General features: G+C 35.2%; 1 protein-coding gene across 7 annotated transcripts in view; it reads left to right on the forward strand.

Moving 5' to 3' along the window:
• The window catches only part of USP47 (ubiquitin specific peptidase 47), a 57,683-nt gene that overhangs the window by 20,335 nt on the left and 19,827 nt on the right, over window positions 1-17,521 (forward strand). For 4 of the 7 annotated variants that reach the window (XM_075755192.1, XM_075755193.1, XM_075755197.1 and 1 more), the window contains 11 exons: window positions 376-514; window positions 2,123-2,219; window positions 2,760-2,905; window positions 3,724-3,803; window positions 4,656-4,805; window positions 10,962-11,057; window positions 11,148-11,300; window positions 12,666-12,833; window positions 15,097-15,228; window positions 15,920-15,996; window positions 16,310-16,365. In XM_075755192.1, coding sequence (XP_075611307.1) covers window positions 376-514; window positions 2,123-2,219; window positions 2,760-2,905; window positions 3,724-3,803; window positions 4,656-4,805; window positions 10,962-11,057; window positions 11,148-11,300; window positions 12,666-12,833; window positions 15,097-15,228; window positions 15,920-15,996; window positions 16,310-16,365 — 1,294 coding nt within the window. The remainder of the gene's footprint in view (window positions 1-375; window positions 515-2,122; window positions 2,220-2,759; window positions 2,906-3,723; window positions 3,804-4,655; window positions 4,806-10,961; window positions 11,058-11,147; window positions 11,301-12,665; window positions 12,834-15,096; window positions 15,229-15,919; window positions 15,997-16,309; window positions 16,366-17,521) is intronic. The other 3 variants (XM_075755194.1, XM_075755196.1, XM_075755199.1) reach the window with 1 other exon arrangement.

Here is a 17,521-nt window from a genome sequence, read left to right on the forward strand (position 1 = left end):
ATTCAATTGTAATTTTTGTGTCTAAAAAACAAGTAAATCTCATTCTGTATTTCAGTGCATAGGAGCTGAACTTTGAGGCATAGGAGATGCTAAATTGCAAACTTGCTTGTTGTATGCATTATAGTACTATATCTGATTGTACAGTGTTCTAAAGGCGTTTGTATGCATTAATGCAAAGAACAATTTCTCAAGGGATTGGGAATTTGGAGGGCAGAATTAGTTACACAAGCAACTGTATATTTGCAATTTTGTAAAATTTGTGATACGCTACCAAAATTGATTCCTTAGCCATGAGAGAAAGTAGTAAAACTTGCAGGTGCTTCATTAAAGATTTGTTGTTTAATTTTTGTGTAAAATCATTGTATTTGTTTTCAGGACGAGTCAGGTACAACAGATGACAGTGCACAAGACAGATTTATAGGCCCTCTTCCAAGAGAAGGCTCTGTTGGCTGTACCAATGACTATGTCAGTCAAAGCTATTCCTATTCTTCAGTCCTGAGCAAATCGGAAACAGGTAGTGTGCGCTCTCTTGTAAAGGCAATGCTAATTTGTAATTATTTTAGCATATTTTCAAGTAACAGCACTTCAAAATTTTTTGAAAGAAATTGCAATTTATTTTTAAAGAAACCCCACATCACTACTACATTTTCTATCATGTTTTCTACAATATTCTCATATTGCTTTGGGAACAGAAGAGCTGTATCCCATCCCTTTCTTATTTGGACAGTGCAATTCAAATTTTGTTGGGGCCCTCCTTTTCAGTATTAATCTGCTGCTGTGTCCCTTGCTGGTAGTCAGGATTGTATTACCAAAAAGTATTCACCTCAAGCTGTGTGTTCACTCACAGCTTCGTGAGTATTTGAGACTGTTATAGAGGGACTGTTGCAAATCTCTTCATGTGTTAACCGAAGTCTTCCTCCTGTAGCCGCCTGGTTGCAGTTTCTCTGCCTGCACTGTGATTCCCCAAGAGGTTCATCCTCTGCCTGGCTCCCTGCTGGCCAGCAGAGACTCCTCGGGAAGGGAAGTGCAGCTGTGGCTGCAGATGAGGGCCAGGGCAGATCCTGGGAGGCTGGCTGGGTGCCTTGGCTGTGCAGAGCACAAATGGAGGCAGCAAGTTACAGCTCAGTAATTAGACAAACTCCTGATACTAAATTTGTTGAGCAGGCACAAAGAGGACATTCATATTACACCAATTCATGCATGTTCAAGATGTTTTTAAGAGATAAGAAAGTTTATCTGCCACATACTGTTTTTCATTTAATGTAACTATGAAAAGTTGATCTGTATAGAGTAGAGTAATAAATAAAATACACATGTTCTTGCTCTCTTCACAGAAAATGTCTTTGTTTTGCATGGAGTAGCTGCCTTTTTGTTACTAGTAGGGGACAGATTTCTTTGAATACTTTCTAAGAGCTTCAGAGTATAAATAGACATTTAATTTCTTTATTACACTGTGCTTCAGTATATGCTGCTTACTTATTGGCTGTTAATATTGTATATTTTGGAGAAAATCTTCAAATGATGGTAAGATGAATATAAGTAAATTCCCTTTTCAGCTAATGAAGATTACACTGATTTGTAGTGGCTGTTTTAATTGGTTATTTTGGAGAAGGTTTTAGAAGATACCTGCGCATGGTGGCTGTAGAGATATCTTTATAATTCTGAGATGATAGTACAAACCAACACAGATATAAATTATATTTATAACTAGGATATTTTTAGTTGACATCAGGCAATAAGTAAGCTAGTACACAGTTGTTTCTCAACAAATTCTGGGTGGTTCTTTAAAATATTTAAATCAACTATTAAAATATTTAGTTACCTGTGTCCCCATTGGTGCAGTATTCAACATTAAATATTGGTTATTGTGAAACATAATTCATGATCACCAAAATAGCTTTGTGTCATTCAGGGAAATTATTTCTCTGTAAACCATTACTGCCTGCTCTCAAGTGAGCAATTGCAATATTCCCTCAATTTGTATAGTGCAAATAATAAATGACAACAACTGGGTGCAGTTCTTGAAATGAAACAATTCTGTAATAATGTTTAAGTGTTTAACTCTTGAAGTGGTTTCCTATATTTTTGCATTAGTTCCATCTCATTCTTCTTGTACTTTTAGGTTATGTGGGGCTAGTAAATCAAGCAATGACTTGCTACTTGAACAGCCTTCTACAAACACTTTTCATGACTCCTGAATTTAGAAATGCATTATATAAGTGAGTATATATAATCAAAACCTGTTCTTAAATTTGTCCTGATATATATTGGTAGTAGACTGTTTTGAATTCCTCCTGTCGAAGTTTTCTTGTTTGGATACTGAAAAGCATCCTTGAAGTCAAGCTGGATAAATTATTATAAATTATATCTGCTTAAAAGCTTCAGATTTTTAGTAAAATACTAAGGTATATTATTGGTTGTGACATGGGCAAGCTTTTTAAAGAATTTGCCCCATCTTGAAAACATCAAACTTGAAAATAAGTTTGATACTAAGTGCAGTTCGTGTCTGTATTTGTGCAGTAAATGGCTTCAAATGTATTTCATTTGTTTGTGTTAGGTTTGTACATTTAAAGAATAGTATTGTCATTTACTGCAGAAATGGAAAGCAATTCCATTTGACTTCTCCCAAGAAACAGAGCTTCAGTTAACCTCTGTAATCTGGCAGACCTCTTGAAATGTAATAAATGCTGATTTAAATGCCTTTTTGAGTAATGTTTTCAAAGTATTTTTAATTGTCAAATATCTTGTGTTGTGAATAGATGGGAATTTGAAGACTCTGAAGAGGATCCTGTGACAAGCATCCCCTACCAGCTTCAAAGACTGTTTGTTTTACTGCAGACCAGCAAAAAAAGAGCAATTGAAACAACAGATGTTACGCGAAGTTTTGGATGGGATAGTAGTGAAGGTAATATGCAGCTATTAAGCTTGCAGAAGTTCAGCAGCTGCCTGTTAGGGGCCTAAGCTGCTGTTGATGGGGAAAAATGCTGAAATAATTAAAAATAATTATTAGAATCCACTTTGTTTCAATGGAAACAAAATAGCCTAAATGGATACTTTGTTTTGGTGTGTGTTTTGGTTTTTAAAGAAATTATGTCTGAGTTTCAGGCTGTTAAAGTAAAAAACATTTTTGTAATTAAGCTGCTGTTACAGTTGTTAATTGTTTCTTGAGAAGTAGCTTTTTATGAGAAACTTGCATCTGTTTTGAATCACAAATGTCAAATCACTTAAGTAGATAATATATGGATAATTTAATAAAATCAAACACTGTATTTGTCTTTTTGACACTTGTATAGTGTAATTTTGCCTCATAACCTGCTGATTTTTCCGTGGACTAATCACGTGATAGAGTTGGATTTCAGTGTCCTTATAAGGAAAAAAAAAGACTTTTAGAGAACCAGCACAAAGTGGGAAATAAGTCAGAAGCAGTTTATTCTGTAACAGTGCATATTAGCATTTCTGTATTTTTTTATGTATTCTTGCTTATGTACACAATTCTTGTTTATGCATAAGCATTGTGAGTGATGTCACTGCTTATTTTTCTAACTTAATTTGAGAGGCAGCTGCTTGTGGAATTGAACACTGGGCCAATAGTGAATAATGTAAATAATAGGTACAGGCTTAAACAAATTGGTAACTTTTTGGAAAGTATTCTCAAGCTACAGTTAGTATTGGGGCTAATAACATTTCTTGTTTTTAATTAAGATTAATTTAAATTTCTAACAGCATGGCAGCAACATGATGTACAGGAGCTTTGTAGAGTCATGTTTGATGCTTTGGAGCAAAAATGGAAGCAAACAGAACAGGTAATTGTATAACAACTTTTTGCCATTGTCAGTGGTGTGGTATTGTTGTGGGGTTTGGGTTTTTTTAAGGATGATTGTGAAAAATATTAACTGAATTTTAAATACAAGGTTATTGAAAGTCTGTGATAATTGCCTGTTTTCTTGTTTGATGCAGTAGTTAAGCTACTATAATGTAGCACTTCAGAGAGTGTCTTGCCTATGTTTTCCTCCCCCAGTTAAAAGTGGAATATTCTGAACTCTGGTTATTTAGTCTTTATTTGAAGTACATAAAGTGATTGTGTAACTCGTCTTCTATGATAGCTTCCTCACTGTCATTATTTATTAGGGTACAGGGAGGACTCTTGCAGCTCAAGCCCACTCTTCTGACGTAGGAGAAAGATAGGAATACATTCATAACACATGCTGCATTCTGATAAGTGGCCAACTTGTTAGAGGCCAATTTTCAGATTTGTAGATAGACAAATCCTTCCTCTGTCTTTCTGCACCTACCTCTGGAGACACAGGGAAGGACAGCCATATCAGTCTGTCAGCAGTGTCTGGAAGTTCAGGCTTGTTTTTAAAACAAACTTCAATTTTGGTAGTTTTGTAGTCACCCTTAAGATGTGACCATAAAAGATACTGTGAAGCTTGTATAACATGCTTTGAGAAGCTCATTTGAGATGTGTTTTGTGCAGTGGTGAGGCAGGGGAAAACAAGAAAACGAGATGGATGTCCTACTGGGGAACGGTATTCTGAATGTGTAGCTATGCAATTAAGATATAATTAAAAAAGGCATTTTCTTGTAAAATTAAAGAAAGGAAATATGTTCTGTTTCATTTGTTTAAAGCTCTGTTGCTTATTTGTTTGTTTCAGGCTGATCTTATAAATCAACTGTATCAAGGCAAACTGAAGGACTATGTAAGATGTCTAGAATGTGGCTATGAAGGCTGGAGAATTGACACTTACCTGGATATTCCTTTGGTCATCCGGCCATATGGCTCCAACCAGGCATTTGCTAGCGTGGTGTGTACTATTATGCTGACTAATAGTGCATCCATACACACATAGAATACATAATGCGACAGTGGTATAATTTGTTACATGGTAAGTATCATCCTAGATACTCCATCTTGGGGTGTTCGTCTTTGTGCAGTGAACCAGCTAGCAAGTTCTAGAAGATTTTTTTTTGGCTTTTTGGTTTATTTTTTGTTTTGTTTTTTCTTTTGCCCTTCAATGAGTCCTACTGGTGCATGTATAAGGGGAGGGGAAATGCAACTTTATTGCCTTAGGGCTGCAGTAATCAATTATTTTCTTCCTGATAAAATCCTCAGCATTTACCCAAGATATTTTTATGAGATCACTAAGTTTTATTTGGGTTGTTCTCTTTGACACATCTGCTAAATTTTCATAGCATTGTTGAAAATCTTACTGAAAGAACAGGATGTTGACTTAGAATTTTTAGTTTAATTGCCATGTTGTTGCTGCTGTGCTTTTTAAAGTTCACTTCTCAAATACCATATGCTTTTAACAAGCGATTTAATAATAAAAAATCGTATCGTACATCAGTGTTCTTGATCACTTTTGCTCCAGCATTACTGATGTTGGCAAGCATATATATTGCTTAGTAAATATGTGGAAGTTTTTTGTTTCATTTTTTCCACCCCCCCTGAAAAGAAGTGATTACAAACTGTGAAATTCCACTGTTGTGGCTTAAAATACCTGTACTGTGGATGAAGTTGTGAGAATAAATCAAGTCTTTCAGTAAAGGTTGTTTTAAACAAACATTTGTTGTGTAATTGGCTTACCAGGATTATTTATATATATAAAGTATTTTTCCTTTTGTATTTAGTATGCTGGCAATATTTTTTAAGCACTAGTAGTCCATCATTCTTAACAGTAATTCTGTTAAGAATTGTTAGAATTAGGTTAAACTGCAGTGTAGGTTCAAAGTACTTCATAGTTTAAAACTTTAAATACCAATCTTGAGAAGTGGTAAAGATGAGGAACATTGATCTCGCAAAAAGGATTCCAGTTAGTAAAGTCCTTTGAATTTTTTTAAGATTACATTAAAATTTTAGAATATCCAGCTAATTGAAGCTGTATTTTGAGCTGCCATTCCATTCATATAGATTGATGTTTTATGTAGATGGCTTCCCTTTTCACCTTTTAACACTTATTTCTAGAAATATTCCCTAAGACAAAATTTTTTGTTGTAATTTTTATTCAATAATGAGACTCTTCTGATCTATTAAAGTACTGAAAATTATTCAGTTCATGCAGTTGTATTCAGCATTTAACAATGCATTGTACATGTGTCTCAAATTTTTTCTTTAGTAGAGAAGTCTATAGCAGAATGCTAAAAAAAGGACTTTGTATATTTGTAAAAACACAAACAGCTTGAAAAATTAAGATCTTAAATATCAGATTACTTTTAGTAGTAAAATTTGATACTTCTCCTGTAAATCAGCATTTACTGGGTTTACTACATTGAGGAAAATAGTTTTAAGATTTTTGTTACACAGTTACATTGTTGCAGTTTGTACTGATGCTTCAATTTTTGAGCCTTTTTAATTCGTATTCTTATTGTATTCAGTTGATTCTCCTCCCTGCATTTGTATTATCTATAGCAGATGTAATTTTTAGTTTTGTAGTCTTCAACAGTGGGGAGATATGGAGGATACTTGCTTTTGGAGAAGGGAAAAATCGCCTGTTTCTAAATGGAATTCTCTGAAGGTAGTATCCTCCATTGATCCATAGATGATGGTGATTCATTAGGTGTAGGTCAAAGGGTATGAGTGAGAGATCAAAAACTTCACACATGCGCTAATAGGGCTTATAGAAGGGAATGTAAAACTTTTTAGACCTTGCTAGTCAGCTCCTGAGGGAACTTGCAGCAGGCGACACAACCCAAGATAGGGGATCTAAGGAGGATACTACCTTCAAAGAACTCTAGTTAGAGGTAAGTGATTTTCCATTACTTTCTAATAAGAGAGAATGGATGTATAAGCTTTAAGTAAGGTCAATCTGTAGAATGCCATATAAAGTGTATTATCCCACTGTTCGACATTGTGTACTACCAAAAAATGTAGATACCTGAAATGTTGCAATTATCTATAAATATATACGTACTGCTACTTAAATACATGGGAGCATTGAAGAACTGGGAGGGATAATGTTATGCTTTCTTTATTTCCTAATACGAAGTAATTCTGAAATTCTTCAGTATGTTTTTAAGGTTTGCATTTTGAATTCTTTTTTTCTGATTCCCCACTCCATCCCCGATTCATGTAGCAAGACTGCACAGCTACAAACTTCTTAGGGCTTCTCTGGGGCACCGGGATCTTCTCAGTATGTATCTGAAGATAGTATAAGTACTTTTTCAGAAACTGTCTGCATTGTTCAAGGACATGGTTTCAAAAAACCTGAATCAATGTTTTCATGAGGTCATTAGAAATATAAAAGTACATAGCTTATTTCAGGAAGGTAATCAGGAGCAGCAATTCACATACTGATTTTTTGTAGGTACTAGTATCTTTTGTGTAGATGCCTGAATTTAACAGCATTAGACATAAGCTAAAATTTTTTTTGACTGCAAAACAAAAGTTTTACAAGGTGGAGAACATCTGAGAGAAGAGTAGATGCAATGGGGAAGTAGCTGTCATGCTGAAATTATGTTAATAGAAAACAGTGGAAATTGCTCTGTAATACCAGAAGACTGGTAATAGTACAATTATTCTGGAGATGTAGCAAGTACAGTTCTGTTTCATTAAGTGTTGTTAGTTTTCACCATCTTTTCTATGTTAACTTTTCTTCTGAGGGTGTAAGTAGGCATACAAGTAGACCTTTTTTGGGCAGAAATTAATTTGGACTTGTGTGAACTTTGTGGTGTCATTGCCAAACTAAAAGTGCTGGCAGTTAGAATGTGGATGATGTGATACTAACTTTAAGCTAGACTGGTAACAAGAAGGTCTTATATTTTTAATTGAGCATATTCTTTGGACATGATAATACTAGATGAGCTCTGAAAATCTGAGATGGCAATTAATTTCTAGCTTTTTCCATGAACAGTTCTGCCTGATTGCTATTTGTTGTGTAACTTTTCTTAAAGCTTCTATGGCTCCTGTTCACAGGTTTTATACAAATGCTTGCATTAAGATACCTTTCAAACTACTGACTGTATCATAATGCAGTTTTGTGGAGGAGAGTGTGTCCTAGGTGCCTACCTTCAGCCAGACAATAATTAGTTTGAACTGTTTGTTATGGCATGTTAGTATGCTAAGTGTTATAAATCTCATAATCAGAATATTAAAAAAATGGATTTACTCAGAACTTGGCTGGACAAGGCCCTGAGCAATGTGCTTTAAGTTGGACCTGCTTTGAACAGGGAGTTAGGATCAGAAGATCTCCAGAAGTCTTTCTCAGCCTATATTGTTCTTCTGATTCTGTAAATTATAAAAAAAGTTTAAATAAACTTTGTCGTACTAATCTGTTGTTTCATCTTTTATTGTATATTTTGAAGTGTATGTGTGTTAGAAAAGCTTAGTAGCTCTAAGACTACACAGTAGTTACATCTTTGAAGATAACTTCAAAGGTAACATTTACTCTAAAAGTGGAATTACATAAAAATGGGGAATGTCATGTGACAGGTTGTGCAGTGTAGAAGCTTTATCACTGGTTTTGCTGAGTAAATGGTCAGAGTAGAAAATAATGAACTGCATTAGAGTAGGAATTGTATTAAGAAACATCCTAATCAGCAGAACTAGCTTTGTTGTAAAGATTACATGGGATAACACTAGAGGAGACATAAATGAGTAAACCTGAGGAACAGAGTTGTTCCTTATACAAGGATTGAAAAATACATGTGTATTTATATAGCTCAAAAATAATGGAATTCTCAAGAGTTTTAATCAGGTTTTTCAAAGCACAGCTAGCTATGTGCGGTAAGCAGTGAAACCAAAAGAGTAATGTAATAGTCTTCATTCGGTTTTTGGGAGTCTGAAGGATTATCACTTTTTTCCATACATAAAATGTAGTGTGTTTCCTTGTTACATTGCACATCACATGAGTCTGTCAGCATTACATAACCATTTGTCTCCCATCATTCATACATTCCCATTCATTTATATTCATGTTGATGCATGAATTGCAACTTTTTTCTTACACTTGAAATATTTTTTTATTGTCTTAACTGGCATTTGATTCATAAAAGATAGTTCTGTGGTCATTATGTAATGTCTTTATGCTTCATGTTTTCTGTGCTGGTTATTAACTTTTTTGCTTTCATTTAAATAGTTCTGAATATTAATTCCTTGACTAGTTCACAGAAGAGTCAAAATGCAGTAATCCCCTACTTCCCCTTTCTCTTTAAGCAGGGTTATAACTTGGTTAGACCTCTTGCATTTTAGAATGAGATTCCTCACATTTCAGTGTATGATCTTACTAAACATGAGCTATTTGTTGCCCTTGAGTAAAAAGTAACTCAGCCTCTGTAGCATTCAGGAAGTAAATGCGTAGACAGTAGTTTAATTCAGACTCTAAAATGTTTTCACATGCCTAGAGAGTCTCTCTGCCTAAGAGCCATGATTTCAGGGCTGTTCAAGGGCTTTTCTGACTGGATCCGAAAATTATGAAGTGATATGACTGCCTTCAACGTACCATTGTCTTACTGAGTTTGGCATGTTTTTCATTTGCGAGTGATTGTCACCTGGAATACAGTCCTTTTTAAAAATTCCTTTCTTGTTGAACAGCAACAGAGCCTTTGTAAAACATTTTTTTTTATTGTTGTTCTTGCTGCTTCTCTGAGTTCTCAGAAAGAAAAGAGGGAGAAGGGGAGAATTGGAGGTGTTTTGAAGAACTTGACATATCCTTGACTTCCTCCCAATCAAACAACATGATTTAGATGGTAATCTTAAGTTCTGTGCCAGCCACATTACAACTGGTTAGTTTACTCTGCCCAGTTAAGCCCCTTCTTATTCAGACTTGAGGGAACAGCTGCACTCCTTTGTAAGAGATGCTAATTTTTAAAGCATTGCTTCTGTTCATCTTTGCTTTAGACTGAATGTCTAAATATGCAGATGGTACTTGTTTTCACCACCGTATGTGAACAAAAAACTTCTGGGTTCCACTTGGAGTTCAGAAACCCAAAGCCTATCGGCTTGCAAGGTGACTGCATTAAAGGTTTTAACTTTTAAAGTCTCTGGGTAAAATTCTTCACTGAATCCATCTCAGTATTCTTAGTGAATTTTGTTTGAACAAGTTTGTTCTCAAGTATATAGAATTTCTGTGCAATATCATTGTTGCAAATGATGTTAAGGGGAGGACTAATGATCAGTTTGGTTGTATTTTAAATATTCTTTGGTGTAGTGAGGAGCAAAGTAGAAATCATTAAAACTCCTGAGTTTAAGGATTACTGACAGATCTTTTAGGCAGCTGCTAAAGGACAAAATTCCAGTTATTGGTCAGTCACTTCATAAGGTTTATTCTAGGAAGCTGGTCCTGTCTTTATAGGAGATGGCCATATCTCATTCTCACTCCTTTAGGAGTGGAGCTCAAATCCTCTCTGTCCTTCCTTTCCCCACCTTTCACTTAAAAGAAGTAATATCTTTAAATGTAGTTTCCCAAGTCCTTTTGTGGAATGGGACCATGGCTGTCTTCAGGCAGGGCACTGAGGAACTAAGTAACACTGTTTCCTGCTGCCTCTACCCACCCAGTAATTCTTGGATGATAGCTGTTGGGAAAAACTCTTCTTGAAATACAGAGGAACCATCTCAATTTATGGGAGGACGGGGCCAAAGCAGGATTAAAAAATACGCACATTTTCACAGCAGTTGATTGAACAGACATAACTAAATGTGATGTGCAAGGTAACAGGAGTAAATGTCATTTTATATTGTGTTTTTATAAAAGAAAATGGCAATTTGGATTCATCAAATGCTGAATGAAATATAGTTAGCAGTAATTTGTGGTTTGACTGTTTAACCTTGGGCTGGGTAGAAAGGTTGGTTTCTCTTAATATTTTCCTGACTGTCTGTATCAAAGTCTGTCAATCAAGTTTTGGTTGTAGATTTAATTGAAGTAGTTTGTATGTGTTTGCAACTTCATTGTAAATTTGTCATTATGCTTTACACCTAAGTAGCAAACATTTTTGTTAAAAATCAAGTAACATCTTTTTATTATTAGGAAGAAGCACTGCATGCTTTCATTCAGCCTGAGATTCTTGATGGCCCCAATCAGTATTTTTGTGAACGATGTAAGAAGAAATGTGATGCAAGGAAGGTAAAGACTGTCCAAATCATTTGTGAAAATGACTTTTGGTAAATACCAGTCCTGACGATGGTAGCATAATCCTGTCTTTGCTTCATTTAGGGTCTGCGGTTCTTGCATTTTCCATATCTGCTGACGTTACAGCTGAAGAGATTTGACTTCGATTATACCACTATGCACAGAATTAAACTCAATGATCGTATGACTTTTCCTGAAGAGTTAGACATGAGTGTCTTCATTGATGTTGAAGATGAGGTAAAGTGTTTGGTTTCAGAGAAGAGTCTTTAACATCCCTTGAAGTTTCTCATTAAGAAAATTAAAATGTTGGTCTAATAAACCCATTTTAACAATGTTATTCATCTATGTAAAATGTTCTTTAGCTATGACAATGTTTTAATTTGAGGTTATTAAATCTCTCCAAGTGGATTTTTCTTATATTGAAAAGGAAGCATGTTCCATACTCTCTATAGAGTTTCCATGATTGAATAAGAAGCTGTTTTTGATTTCTTATATCTTCACATAAGTAATTTAAAAAGGAAAAATCTCAAGGCTTCTACGTACACTGCAAATCCAGAATGAAACATATTTCTTAAACTCGTGTCTGAATCAGTTTTGGTCACAAGAGGTGATCTAAAGTTTTGAAACTCTGAATGGTGAGGTTAGTCCAGAAAGCATTACTGACTACTTCCTCCCCTCTGACTCACAATGTTGTGTACACTGCAAAATTTTGTCACTTCTAGTTTTGGCCAAAGTCCCTGTTGCGCAATTACATTCACCAAAAAGTATTTAACATGCCTTCTGCATTAAAGACTAAATTCACTCCTCTGATTCCATTCCTGAAAAATGATGTCACTCTGCTAGCTTGTTGTGGTATAAGAGAAATACTGCATTGATACGCATATGGAGAGGCTTTTCTGACTCTATACAAACCTTTGGCTTATGAAGTATGCCATTTAAGCAATTTGATAGCTCTTGAAGTGTTACTGGGGGGCTAAATGATAATGAAGATTGATCTAGGAGAATAGAACTTGAGACAAAATTAACAACTGTCAGAAAAATCAAAATAATTATGCAGAGGAAAGAGGATCAGGTAAGAGATGGATATGCTGACTTCTACTAAATGAATTACATTCATAGTGTTATTGGCATTGTGCTTCTAAGCTGATAGAACACTAATCAGTCTTACTGTAGATACCTTAACTCTGTCCAGTGAGTTGAAATGGAAAAAAATCTTTGTGGATGAAAATATTTTCAGTCAAATCACTTCTGATTAACAGGGCCATGTTATAATAGGATTTGTTACCTGATGGTAGACTTCCAGGTTAATTCACTTAACTAGTAAATGGAACAGGGTAGTAAGTAACAATCTTGTCAAGTGTGAAACCAGCTAATTACCATTCAATTGCACACAAGATGTGAAAATATTGATTTAAGAGGTGGACTGAAGGCAGTTGCTAACAGGAACAAGTCAGTTCTCAATGCTGAATTGCAGAGGCTTCTAGATTTTTGACAAGTTTCATTGTTTTGCAAATTGGAATTTTTTCACAAATGTATTGTTATTTCTTGTTCTGTGTAACTTTAAATGTTGTATAATATTAGTATGTGTGTCTTATTTTCAAGAAGTCTCCTCAGACTGAGAGTTGCACTGATAGTGGAGCTGAAAATGAAGGCAGTTGCCACAGTGATCAGATGAGCAATGATTTTTCTAATGATGATGGAGTTGATGAAGGAATCTGCCTCGAAAGTAATAGTGCAGCAGAAAGAATTTCTAAAGCTGGCAGTGAAAAGGTATGTTTAAAAAACGTACTGGGTCTGATTGGGATGGAGTTAATTTTCCTCATGGCAGCCTGTATGGTGCTCGGTTTTGGATTTGTGACTAAAGCAGTATTGACAGCACACCAGTGTGTTAACTCTTGCTGAACAGTGTTGCACAGCACCAGTGCTTTCTCTGTGTCTCATTCTGGCTGTGTAATGAGTAGGGCTAGGGGTGGGCGAGAGGCTGGAAGGGGAACATAGCTGGGATGGCTGCCCTGGATTGACCAGAGGGATATTCCATGCCATTTTCCCTGCTGTGTAATGTCATGCTTAGAAGTAAAAACTGGGGACTTCCCAAAGTAGCTGTTGCTCAGAGACTGGCTGGGCATTGATCTGCTGGTGGGAGGTGGTAAGTAATTGCCTTTGGATCATTGCATCATTTTTTCCCCTCTTTCCTTCACTTATTAAATTCATTATCTCCAACCACAACTTTTCTCACTTTTGCTCTTCTGATTCTCTTCACCATCCCACTTGAGGGGAGGAGTGACTGACTCAGTGCTTAGTTGTTGGCCAGGGTCAACCCACCGCAAATGTGAATGATAAAAATATAATTAATTCTGATATTGGGGGCGAGGGGGGTAGGTGGGACTATGTGGTTTTAATCAAATTCCAAAAATTGACACTGCAGCAAAGGAAAGCGCGCAACTGACTTGGAGGTCACCTGAGAATAAAGGTCTTCCGAGCTTGTCGGGCTGAGAATTCCCAGATAACTTGTTTTGGCAACAGACCTTCAGATTGAAGATTGTTTTGTCTTGTGAGCAGTGTTTTTTGTCATTGAGGTCAACTGTTAAAGGCTTACTAGCTTTGAGTGTAAAAATGTCTTGCAGTTTAGTAGGAGAAGATTGGAAAGTTTTGATCAGTCTCTACCATCCATTTTTTGTCCTTATAAAAATGGTTGTATAGATGAGGCCATGGGTGTAAATGTTAAATATTCATTCTGTCACCTTGTTAATATAAAGTAATAGAGCAGCAAGTCAGTCTACAATAGCAGTCATTCTTTAGTGGAGTGTAGAGATTAGCGGAGATCTTCGGAAAACCTGTTTTCTTGCCGAAACAAAATGCGTGGAAAATCTTGAATTTTATGTTAATATCTATGATGTATACTTCATGTGTTGCTATTCAGTGCTCCTGTGAAACTTGGCCAATAGCTTGTGTCAGATTTGTTAGGAAGCTGTTTGGCTGTAACTTTCATAAACATTTAAAGGCTGACTTGTATTTTAATCTGCACATCTGTCCCTGTTTACATTTACCTTAAACCATTTGAGAGGATTTTTTGATAAATGTTCTGAATGCTGTCAATCTTAGCTGGAAAAAAGAAATTAATTAATAGATAGTTACTTGCGTGGAACAGGGACAGAATATTGTAATGTAGTATATCTGTAATGCAGATGTCATGTCCTAGTATTGACAGTAGCTTTGGACAGTTAATTCATACTGCTTGTTCTCAAGGCAAGCCAGCTGTCAAGCCATGTTGTTAGCTTTTTGGTTTGGACATCTTAATAATGGATGCAGTATATGCTAAGAATTTACAGAGCATTTCCTCTGTATAATCTAAAAATATTTATTTCTTGAAACACTTGTGTGAGTCAGTATTGTTCACCTTTTAATGTATACACAACACTGAAGGTATTTTCTTAGTACCCTTTATTTCCATCCTTTCATCTATGAAAAGAAAGGTTTATGACAGCAAATGTGGAGTGCTCTGAGAAATTAATGCAGAGTGCTGATAAACATTGAATGGTGCGTTGCTTGTTTGCAATATACATTAAGTGGCAAAAAGCAATCTTCAAGAGTGAAGAGTGATAGATAGCAAATAAGCCTAAACTTTGTAGCTACAGGCAAGTTGGTCATTACTTTATTTCTTTTGTGGAGATATATTTAATACCTGTCTAGCATAAGAATTCATAAATTCAGAGCTCTAACAGAAAAAAGTGACAGTAATGCTTTAAGCCAGTTCAAAAATGTTTCCATGATTTTTTCTTAAGTCATTCCCCACCAGCAAAAGGGGAAATTCCTCTTTACTTCCATTATTACATATTCTTGTATAATGTTTAGCATATCAGAGCTGTGACTTTGTTCGGTGTCTGTTGCAGTAGTGCATTTCTGTTGTATCGATCTGGTTTGTAACATACAACTATTTATATATTTGGATTCATGTAATTGTTTTAAAACTTTTTAATATGATAATTTGGTTACCTTTTCTTAATATATATCACACCTCTTTTTCTCTCCCCAGAGTTCTTTACTGTATGAGCTCTTTTCTGTTATGGTTCATTCTGGAAGTGCTGCTGGTGGCCATTATTATGCCTGTATAAAATCTTTTAGCGATGACCAGTGGTACAGCTTTAACGATCAGCACGTTAGCAAGGTAAAAGTAGTATTTCTACTTCTCTTGTGTACTCATAGATGAACCAATGAGTTTGTATTTTGCATGGGATTTTTCACTTGCATGTAACAAAGCTGGATTTATGTGCAGGTATTTCAAGCATTTACTTTGTTTCATCTTCTCATCCTAATGTCCTGCCATATGCATACATTTCAGGTATTAACTGATTTCTAGGGTTTTTTATTTATTTATGTGTGGGGTTTTGTACATTGAGAAGAAGGAGTGTTTCTTCTTGATGGTTCATAAAGATGCCTTTATTCATGTACATTTAGACTTCTGGTTTCTGTACCTGTGAATAATACTTGCTTAGAGAAGTACATTTATAGATGTATTACAACCTGGACTGTGTTGTTAAATCTGTCCTGCTGATGCATTTCAGGTGTTACATGTGTCCATAAATGTTATTGCAGTCAAGAACCTGGATATTTTTTTCTAAGAAGTTCCTACTTTTTAAAAAAAAAAGATTGTTTACATTCATTGTAAAATGAAGAGGCAGATCACTTTGAAACAGATTTTTTTGCAGTCAGCAAATAAGCAGAAATATTTAAAAAATAGAATGATTACTATATTAATATTGTGTGTTAGTTATGTAATGCTTTTTTCCCTAAAGAGAATAAATGCATCTTGATGAGTGTGAGTTTCTCAAATAATAATTAAATTGATTTTCTGTTAGATAACTCAGGAAGATATTAAGAAAACATATGGTGGATCTTCTGGAAGCAGAGGCTATTATTCCAGTGCTTTTGCTAGGTTAGTAGTACTGTAATACTACTTTTCTTTCTGGTGGTGTTTTGGTGTAATCAGATGAATGGCCAAGATATATGTGCTTAACATGTTAGCTGAAAATTAATGGTAGATACTTCAAATAGTTCTAAAAATTATCCTGACTGCTGCTTCAGATCATTAAAATAATGTGGTATTTATTTTTGAAAATCCTTTTTGGTTAGCATATTGCTAAGATATGTATGATACAGCTCCTTACTAAAAAACCCTAAAACATCTTTTGAAGTCAATATTGTCTTCCTGTTTGATAAATTCAGATAACTATTTGTTTCTCCACCAGCTCCACAAATGCATACATGCTGATATATAGACTGAAGGATCCAACAAGAAATGCAAGTAAGTATGTTTTGTAGCTCTTAACTAGTAAGAGTCTGTTGTGGACTAAGGAGATGTTTTACATGTCATGAGTCCTAATTTTTGTGAGGATGGTGGTGATGGTATGGCAAGATAAAATAACTTTCATATAGGAAGCCTTCTTGTATAGCTTCTCATGATTCTTATAGTAAAGCTTTAGGGATCATTAGGAGGTAATCACAAAACAAATTTTCTAATTTTTTTAGTATTTTGGATATCATGGAAATGAAAAACAGATGTACTGGGTGACACTGAATAAACTATAATGTAATACTATATTAGTGTCATGATTAATAGTGGAATAAAAAAAATTACTTCACATAATGGCAAAATTTTACACTTCATAACCAGCCCTTATTGTTTGTTTCAGTTAGGAGGTGAGACAGTATACTGTAAGTTATATAGTCAGAAACAAATCTTGGATTTCATGGTCTTTTATTCCTCTCATCTCTGATACAGTTCACCAAGGCTTAGAGGATGTGTGGCCCCATGTAATAGCTGACAGGTTGATTAATCCTTTCGAAATATGGCACAGTGGAAAATGAAGATTCTATTTGGATTCAAAACAGGAATGTCTGGTTGGAGGCGTCATTCAAGTATTGGCTAATTTCATAGGGTCTTAAACTGTTCAAATTACTAATAACTGTAAACTTCCAGGATTTCTCGTGTTGTAGAGTTGTTTAATAATACTGTATTTGCTTGAAAACACTAATGTTTCTCATTTGAAATCTGAGCACACCTAAATGATGCAGTAGTAAACGGAAGTTTGATAGAGTTTTTTTAATTAATATCAAAATAGAAGCAAGCATGTTAGTTTGCTGTTTTCCCCTTGTTAGAAGCACAGATGTGGAAGGGAAACCAGAAGAGCAGTGGCTAGTCACACTTGCTCTCATCAGCAGCATGCCTGTAAGAATCAAGTGTTTTGTTGATACTCTAACTGGTTGAATTGAGTCAAAGATTAATTTGTCTGCAGTATGAAAGCTGTATTTATTTTTTTCTTAAAGAAAAAAGTCAATAGTCTGCCCTTATAAAGGGAAACTTGTCAGTTTGTAGCCTGTTTGAAGTTAGGCTGATAGTGTAGACTGTTCTAAGTTTTCAAGGTGTATATAGGTCAGTTGCCAGAACTTTAATGCCCTGA

This window comes from Balearica regulorum, chromosome 5 (genome assembly GCF_011004875.1).
Source record: "Balearica regulorum gibbericeps isolate bBalReg1 chromosome 5, bBalReg1.pri, whole genome shotgun sequence".
Classification (NCBI taxonomy): Eukaryota; Metazoa; Chordata; class Aves; order Gruiformes; family Gruidae; genus Balearica; species Balearica regulorum.